The 9722-nt window shown below is 41.9% G+C and overlaps 1 protein-coding gene across 1 annotated transcript; it reads left to right on the plus strand.

The window, feature by feature from the left end:
- Positions 1 to 479: 479 nt before the first annotated feature.
- Positions 480 to 1547, plus strand: LOC102663527 (uncharacterized). The gene is made up of 2 exons (XM_006603395.1): positions 480 to 1005; positions 1444 to 1547. Exons 1-2 carry the CDS (start codon positions 480 to 482, stop codon positions 1545 to 1547), a joined length of 630 nt encoding a protein of 209 aa, XP_006603458.1.
- The last annotated feature ends 8175 nt before the right edge of the window (positions 1548 to 9722 follow it).

The raw sequence follows: 9722 nt of genomic DNA on the forward strand, positions 1-9722 counted from the left end.
TGTCCTTTAGGCTGAAGAACGCTAGGGCAACGTACCAGCGAGCCATGGTGGCATTATTCCACGACATGATGCATAAAGAAATCGAGGTCTACGTGGATGACATGATCGCTAAATCAAGGACCGAGGAGGAAAACCTTGTCAATTTACGGAACTTGTTCGAGCGACTGCGTAAATACAGGTTAAGGCTGAATCTCGCAAAGTGTACTTTTGGGGTTAAATCTGGAAAATTGCTCAGCTTTGTCGTTAGTTAGAAAGGAATAGAGGTAGACCCAGACAAGGTAAAGGCGATCCTCGAAATGCCCGAGCCACGCACCGAGAAGTAGGTCCGAGGTTTCCTAGGAAGGTTGAACTACATAGCGAGAGTCATATCACAGCTGACCTCCACTTGCGAGCCTTTTTTCAAATTATTGCGTAAGAATCAGTCCATCCAATGGGACGATGATTGTCAAGTGGCATTTGAAAGGATTAAATGGTGTCTCATGAATCCTCCTGTGCTCGTACCATCGGTGCCCGGAAGACCTCTTATCCTATACATGACTGTATTAGATGAGTCAATGGGGTGTGTGGTGGGACAACATGATGAGTTCGGAAAAAGGGAACGGGCCGTCTATTACTTGAGCAAGAAGTTCACGGCATGCGATATGAACTACTCTTTGCTAGAGAGGATGTGTTGTGCCTTGGTATGGACAACTCACCGTCTGAGGCAGTATATGCTGAATTACACTACTTGGTTGGTGTCCAAAATGGATCCTGTCAAGTACATTTTCGAAAAGCCCGCTCTCACTGGATGGATAGCTCAATGGCAGGTTCTGTTGTCGGAATTCGATATTGTCTATGTCACTCAAAAGGCAATAAAGGGGAGTGCCTTGGCATATTACCTAGCTCAATATCCCATCAATGATTATCAGCCTATGCATCCAGAATTCCCTGAGAAGGATATCATGACCTTGTTTAAGGAGGAGGTCGAGGAGGAGGACCAGGATAAGTGGATCGTGTGGTTCGATGGTGCGTCTAATGCACTAGGCCATGGGGTCGGGGCAATATTGGTTTCCCCGGACAAACAATATATACCTTTCACAGCTAGATTGTGTTTCGATTGCACAAAAAATATAGTAGAGTACGAGGCATGTGCCCTGGGGATCTGAGTAGCAATCATCTTTAGGGTCAAGTTACTCAAGGTATATGGGGACTCGACATTGGTAATTCATTAGTTGAAAGGTGAATGGGAGACCAGGGACCACAAATTGGTGCCTTATCAGGCTTACATCAGGAAGTTAATGGAATTCTTTGATGACATATCTTTTCATCACATTCCTAGAGAGGAAAATCGGATGGCCGACGCCATTGCCACTCTAGCGTCCATGTTCAAAGTGAGCCCGCACGGAGATTTTCCGTACAACGAATTTAGATGTCATAGTGAGCCTGCACATTGTTTTTTGATAGAAGAAGAGGAGGATGGTAAGCCTTGGTACTTCGACATCAAACGATACATTGAAGACAAGGAATACCCGCCTGAGGCCTCTGATAATGACAAGAGGACGTTATGAAGGTTGGTAGTCGGTTTCCTCCTGAGTGGAAATATCTTGTACAAGAGAAACCATGACATGGTGTTGCTCCGATGTGTGGATGCAAGAGAGGCTGAACAAATGCTGGTGGAGGTGCATGAGGGATCCTTTGGTACGCATGCCAATGGTCATGCCATGGCCTGAAAGATTCTGAGGGCGGGGTATTACTGGCTCACTATGGAGAACGATTTTTGCATTCATGTGAGGAAATGCCATAAGTGCCAAACTTTCACTGATAATGTTAATGCTCCACCTATACCATTGAACGTCTTGGCAGCACCTTGGTCATTTTCAATGTGGGGGCATAGACGTGATCGGGGCCATTGAACCCAAGGCTTCAAACGGGCATCACTTCATTTTAGTCGCCATTGACTACTTCACCAAATGGGTGGAAGCAGCTTCATATGCTAGTGTGACTAGAAATGTGGTTGTTAGATTCATTAAGGAGATAATCTGCAGATATGGGTTGCCCAGGAAGATCATCACCGATAATGCCGCCAATTTAAACAACAAGATGATGAAGGAAATATGTGAGGATTTCAAAATCCAACACCTTATCGGCCAAAGATGAATGGGCCAGTTGAGGCTGCCAATAAAAATATCAAGAAAATCATTCAAAAGATGACCGTGTCATACAAGGATTGGCACGAGATGCTCCCATTTGCATTGCATGGTTATCAAACTTTTGTGTGCACATCTACTGGGTCAACCCTTTTCTCTTTGGGGTACGGGATGAAGGTTGTGCTCCCGTTTGAGGTGGAGGTTCCTTCTTTGAGAATCCTAGCAGAGTCAGGATTGGAAGAATCAGAGTGGGCCCAGGCACGCTTTGATCAATTAAATCTTATTGAAGGTAAGAGATTGACCGCCATGAGCCATGGGCGACTATATCAAAGCAGAGTTAAAAATGATTTCGACAAGAGGGTGCACTCACGTAAGTTTAGCAAGGGGGACCTTGTTCTAAATAAAGTGTCGCAGGTTCAAAAGGATCATAGAGGGAAATGGGCCCCGAACTATGAAGGGTCATTTGTTGTGAAGAAGGCTTTCTCGAGATGAGTGTTATTGCTTATGAACATGGATGACGAAGAGCTGTCTTCGCCTATGAATTCCGACATCGTCAAGCAATATTACGCGTGATGCTTAGGGCAATTCAAAGACTCAATGTTTGGGCCTCCTCAAGGACTCATTTGGATCTCTGAGTCTTAAATTTTTTGTAAACCATAAATCGCAACATTAATAAATACGGATTAATGATTCACATCTCTCCCTCCAGTGTTGTGTCCTTTACATTTTATTATCTTTAAGAACATATGCTCTCGTTCTTGCTCACTCATTCCGGAGCCATTAGGCACATTCAGCAGGGGGTTTGTAAGTGTTAAGTAAAATTGAACACGACAACACCTGTTTAATTATTACATTTAACGTTCGATCATAAACATGCATGCATCTGCATCTTATCATCAAGGGATCCTGCAAATTGGAAATGAATAAATAGTCATTTTGGGTGATGGTCAGTACCACACCAACTTGGGTAAGCCTAGGGGCAAGTGGAAAGGTGACACAAGTGTCTTGTCAAAGCATTAGGGCAGATACTAACAGGTGCTAGGCCCTGGATCAGATCGATCACCACCTAGCGTCCGACTAAAGACGTTAAAAAAATGTTCCTAGGAGGCAACTTAGTATCTCTAACTTTGCTCTTTAATTTCATGTTTCATACTTATTCATTTTTCTTGAATTATTTCATACATAATTAATGAGGTTTAAAAGGCGAATATATATAACAAAAACTTTGCAAAAAAAAAATTTCAACTCGCCTGGGCGAGCATGGTCTGACGAAAAAAATAAAGGGGGAGGGGTGAAGCCAAATTTCACCCCATCTTCCCCCATTTTCTTCCAAACTCACCAAAGGCTCCCTAAGACCTACGAGAACCACCATTTTTGCACCAACTTCAAGCTTTTGTTGTGCATTTGTCTCAATTATTCTTGCTTTCCATTCATCCCACTCAAGCAAATGGCTCCAAAGAAGCTTCTTACTAAAAAGGCTAGGAAGACCACCGCAGGGGAGGGATCCATTGTAGCCCCACAAGCGGAGATTGAATTTGATGGACATCATTTTTGAAGCGAGGAACATCAGCGCTGCTTTGAAGCGATCAAGGGTTTGTCTTTCCTCAAAGAGAGACGGGTCCAACTAAGAGAAGGGGAGTACACAGAATTCCAGGCGGAGGTTGCCAAGTGGCAATGGACCTAGCTGACAGAGCCCATGGCTAAGTACGACCCTGAGATAGTCATGGAATTCTATGCAGATGCCTGGCCCACTAAGAAGGAGTCATGGATAAGCGCTCCTGGGTGCAGGGCCAATGGATCCCCTATGATGAAGATGCTATCAAGCAGTTCCTTGGGCATCCGTTGGTCAAAGAGGAGGGGCAGCAATGTGAGTACAGCGAGAAAAGAAGACAGGTCTCAGGATTTGATGAGGAGGCTATTGGCCAGCTACTGTGCTCCCTGGGACAAGACTTTGCACGAAGCGTGACAGGAAGGCAGGTGCGAATCATGCGCACTAGCATGACAACTTTGACACAGGTCTGGATGACGCTTCTCCTCAGTAACATCCTTCCCAGCGACCATAATTCTGATCTCCCATTGCCTAAATGCCAGCTGGTCTACGCTATCCAAACCCATATCAGTGTTCATGTAGCCTAACTTATCTTAGATGCCATTTACCAATTTGTAGGTATCACACCTCCAAGACACCCAGTGGACCCAGAAAAGTCCAATAGAGCACTGAGATTTTCAGCTCTGATCACAGGTCTCTGCCAGTTCTATGGGGTGTCGATTATGCCCCCAAAGCTCATCGGACCTCCCATTAATAGGTCTTTCATTGAGAAGTACTGCATGCCAAGGCAGGCACAGCAGCCGGGGCAGGACCAGTAACAGTAACAACAATCTTTTATGTTGAGTGTCCGCATGGGTATGTTTTGCAATTGATTTTGCATGAATTTCTAGTTATCATGATATGTGATTCATGGGGATGATCTGGGCATTCCTTTCTTTCTAAGCCATTGGCCAAACAACTATCCCAATATACATTATTTTCTGCCATTTGCAAGCCTTTTGAGCCAAGCATTGATTTTTGCCAGAACCCTAACCTAGGATAGAAGTTTCCAACCTTACCCTAGGATGAGAAAGAAGGCGTATCTTCCAAGGGGGATTTATATCATCTTTTGGTTAGTGATGTTCATCAAAACAAAAAGAAAAAAAAACGCATATAAAGAACAAAAACCACAAAGAAAGAAAGAAAAAAGAAGAAAAAAAAAGAAGAGAAAAAAATCAATCAATTAATGATAGAAAAGAGCAAAGGAAAATAAAAAAGGAAAACAAGTTCTTTGGACCAAACAATGGCTGAACTAGTTTGAAAAGGCCCATATCTTTTCAAATTCCCCCCACGATCTTTTTCCCTCTCCTCACCCTAAACACTTAATTGTCACCATCACCCACCATTACATTTTTTCACGCTCAAACCTTCTACAATCCCTTCGCATTCTCTCTTAGAAACCTCTCCGCACTCTAACCTTTCTTTTTCTTAGATACCTAGAAATTTCTTAACCCTAAGTCAATGGCCAAGAACAGAACCAACCCTAAGCCGTCCAAGCCACACCAAACTTCAGGAATAATCCTCCATCTGCATCATCTGAAGAAGGTTCCCCTGTTCAGATTACCAGCACAACACCCGTTACCATTCTTGTTGTCGAAGTTATGACAAAAGACAAGGAACCAAGAGTCCGCGTCGGACATTTCTTTGATATCAACTCTCCGAAAAATGCCAACTATGTCATTAAAGCTCATCTTTTGCTTTGTGGCATCAACCACTTCTTTGAAGACCCTAAAGTGGTAGTTCATGAACTTATCTGTTAGTTTTGGAGAACAACAAGAGTTTACAAAAATGAAGATGTTTAAGGCTATTTTGTTGGTAAAGTGCTTGGAATACAAGTGAAGCTCTCGATTGAAACTATTGTTCAAGCCATTGGCTGCTAGAATTGAGGAACCAAGTTCATGAATAGTTGGGGAGATGAACTTGATGATAACATTGGGTACTCTTTATGGGGACTCAACTAGGCTAAGACTCCTAGATGTTATGGAACACTGTTGAGCAAGGCAAAAACTTCTAGCAGATAGTCAACAAAGCCATTATTTACAAGGAAGGATCAAAGGACTTCTTGTTCAATGCTCACAAGTTCATCCTGTATCATCTCATGAAGGGCATTTCCTTTGAATTGCCCCAAATTCTCTTCAATTGCTTTGGTACTAAAGTTATGAATGACAAGAGCATAGGGAAGGATATATACCATAGTGTCATTCTCACTAAGGTATTTGGAATCCATGGAGTGATAAGAGAATTTTTGTATGAAACACCTGTAGATGTGCAAGACAAAATCTACCCAAGAGAACATCTCTAAGATGAGACTCCTTAATGATGAATCCTTCCAACAAGTTCCCAATGTGAATGACTCCATACTTGCTGAACTTCAACAAAAGTTTGGACTTAACACTGGACGAGACGATCGGTTGGACACAGTCTGGGAAAAGGCTACTAAAGAAGAGAGGATGGACAAAGAAGAAGAAGTTGCTCCAGCTAAGCAAAGGATGAAGAAAAGGATGGACGCAACTCCGTCCAAGGCTGCGCTTCCTCAACAACGTCCACCTCTTACTCTAGTTGCCCCCAAGGCAATAGGTGTAGTGGCAAATGTCTCCAAGAGGCCTGCAACTAAGAAGCAACAACAACCTTCTCCCTCTACCAAAGGAAAAGATTAGAAGCCATAACAAAAGCCTTCATCCACTACCCATCACCTAAGGGAACTCAATGAGACTGAGAGTGAGGATGATAGTCCCTTGATCTTTAGAAGGAGAAAAGTTGCACCACCTTCGGATAAGACCTTTGTGCCTTAAACAAAGAAGGTGAAACAAATTCAATAGGCTCCTTCTCTTTCTATTCACACTCATTCAAGCAAACATGAAAGAGAGAAACTCAATGACCTAAGCATCCAGAGGGTGAACAATCCTTCGTTCAATATAATGTTGCTGATGACCCCTCCTCCAGCTGATGTTCAACTAGCTCGTCAACAGACTTCAACTATTCAATAATTTGAAAGAAGCCTTTGATGAACTAAGACAATCTGCCCCAAGAAGAAGAAATGAACTAAGTGCACTGTTGATATGGACAATGAAGTTCAACATGAAAATTTTGAAGCACCTCCACATCGTATCCACCTTGACCACTTTCAACATTAAGGACCTCCGACTAGAGACCTCAATCTCTCTGATGAAGACCTCGCAAGGTTGCGATTCCCTGTCGCCTTTCTGTCTGAGAATGCTTACAACATTCAAAGAAGAATGGAAGCACAATTCCAACCTCTGATTGATTGGACGATGTTCCCTCTTAAAGTCGAAGAAGAGGAAGTTACATGTCCCTCGTCCAAGAACCAATAGCCTTTATGTTGCGTCCAAGGCTTTTGAAAAGGATTCACCAAAAGGGATCAAAGTTCTTCCCCCTCCAAAGTGGAAGCGACTTCACCTTAAAGCATCCAATCCTTCATCTCTAGCGGCACAACACCAGAATGTCTACAAAATCAATTATGGAGCTTGCAGACAAAAGGTTAGCTATGACAAGAACACCATTAGTTGGATTTTCCAAATCGATTCTCAAGATATTGATCCTTCTTCTGATGATTTCTTGTCTCCTTTCCTGAGTCCACAACATGTCCAACTCTTTACTCCAATGTCTAAGTTTGTTCCCTTAGATTTTGGACATCAAGCCCTCTCCCCGATGAAGGATGATGTACATTACATTAGTGTGATGATGATGCAATATGGATTGACAAATCAATGGCCAAGCTATTCTCCAGCTCTACATATCCAACAAATAACTTCTATTAAATTCATGTATGATAGAATAGATCCAAGACTGCCACCCTTGGACCTACGAAAGAAGAAAAACAAAGTTCCTCCCCACAACAAGTCAATGCCTAATCCAGGCCTAAAAGACAACTCAGTTTTGCTTCTAATTCATTATGATTTGAGTCAGCACTTGACAAAGGATGAAAATTAGAAACTTGTTGCATTAAATCTAGGAGTTAAGTTTGATCAGAATGATGCCATGCTCTTTTACTATAAATACATGTATAAGAACTCTCGCCTTGCATCCATCTCTGACTGTGATAAGGAAGACAACTCCTACCACAAGCGCATGGTACATATATTGTGTTCAACCAAGATATACTCCTTCGAAAATGGGCAGATGTGTTTCCTAAGGCAAGAAGGAGATAATGAGTTTTATCAATGTCTAATTCATGATACTCTTCACTCTGAATTTGTCTTCAACTTGCATAAGTATCCTGAAGATGCAATGAGAAAAGCCATCATCACTGCCTGGGCAAGGTTTCTCGCGATCAAGGAGCTTCTATACTCTTCTAATCAGAATCCTTGGGTTCCAGGTCAAGGAATGACAGCTGAACTCCAAAGGAAACAAGACAAGTTGAATTGCAGTTAATGGAAATTCAGAAAGAAGTTGAAGCAAACAACAACAAGAGAAGCGTGAATTTGAAGATTTGTTCAACAATCTTCATGCACATCTTGGACCTTAAGTAGATGTTGTTGAGCCTCATCTGTTTGAAGTTACTTCACAACCTCCACAAGTTGTTGAAGATACCTTAGCCACCGTTAGCATTTCTAGTACTCCTTTGACCACCATTGCTCTAAGTGATGTGTCTAAAGAAAGGATTCAAGAACTATTGTGCCTTCAGCAGGCCAACTTGGAAGAGACTATGGAAAAAAAATCATTGTTGAACGCATAGAGACCAACTTGTTGATCAAGAACGCTTTGAAGTCTTCACTCAAATCCTTTAACAATTTTGTTCTCTACAACATGAATTTGATGATGCAACAAAGGCTGCCTCCATTTGTTCAACACCAATATGCACCCATACCTCAACCACCTCCACCAACACCAACCACTATTGTGCAACTTCACCCTGAGGTTCTTACAACAATGGTTCCTGCTTTAGAGGCTGCCATACTTGATGATCCCATGCCTGCTTTAGAGTCTAGTTATGTCCAAGTCACATTGGACCGTACCAAATCGTTAAGTCCCTATGGTTTTGATGTTAACAATGTATAAATTTTATGTGTTAACCTTTCATTCTTAAGCTACAAGTTTGTTTATCTCTATGAGATACAAGCAAAAAGCATGAAGAGAAAGGCTTTGGACGATAGCCGAAGTATCAGTCATTAGACAATGTTGCCTCAACGTCCATCCCAAGAAGGCAAGTGCTTTAGCACTTGGCTCATAGTCCAAAGGCAATGAAACTGTTACTCAATCCTCAAGAATTGAGAGTTATCATTAGAAAGTAATATTCATGGTTCAGTAAGCAATACATGCCATATTGCACAGGAGGGAAGTTTTGAATTGTCTTGTCTTGACATTCTTTATTCCTTTTGTCTTGTGCTATTAACGTTGTATTTGAATTGTACACTAAAAGTCAGCTCCGAGCACAAGGCGACACTGACAAGATGTATTTCTCTGAAGATAAGTTGTAGAAGATGTTTGTGGTCCTCACACTCTCTCTCTGCATTGTAACATGCCACGTGTAAAGCGTCCAAGCTGTTAAGGCAACAACTAGTTGGGATCTCTCAACAAATTGAAGCTCTGGAGTCTATATAAAGCTTGAAGATATCCGTAATGAAGTTGTAGAATCACTCAAGAATCATCTGAGTCAAAACAAACAAAGTGTTGCAACACTGTCAGTTTAGTTGGACAAAAGAAACTTGAGCAAATTGAGTGAACCTTAGCTCTACTAAGTTAGCAAGTTTCCATTGTATTTGAGCTTACTGTGTAAACACTCTTTGAGTGATTAGAATACATATTCTACCAAACATTTATTGTTTGTGAAAGTCAAGAGTGGCTTCGTGACAAAAAATACTTAGGTCTTAATCTTAGGGGGAGATTAAGGGTAGTGTCAGAAGTGGCCTAGAGAATACTTATTGTAGCTAGAAGTGGCATAGAGAATACTTGGTTGTCATCAAAGTTTTGATTAGTGAAACCCTTTAAGTTTTGAAGGAACTAGACATAGCCCAAGAGTTGGGGTGAATCAGTATAAAACCTCTGTG

Source organism: Glycine max, chromosome 18, assembly GCF_000004515.6.
Source record: "Glycine max cultivar Williams 82 chromosome 18, Glycine_max_v4.0, whole genome shotgun sequence".
In the NCBI taxonomy this organism is placed as follows: domain Eukaryota; kingdom Viridiplantae; phylum Streptophyta; class Magnoliopsida; order Fabales; family Fabaceae; genus Glycine; species Glycine max.

Bases quoted from the DNA above. Each gene is read 5' to 3' on its own strand.
- LOC102663527 (XM_006603395.1), top strand. From the start codon at position 480: ATGAATCCTCCTGTGCTCGTACCATCGGTGCCCGGAAGACCTCTTATC. The intron at 1,006-1,443 runs GTGCGTCTAATG...GTTTTTTGATAG, and splicing joins GTGGATCGTGTGGTTCGATG to AAGAAGAGGAGGATGGTAAG.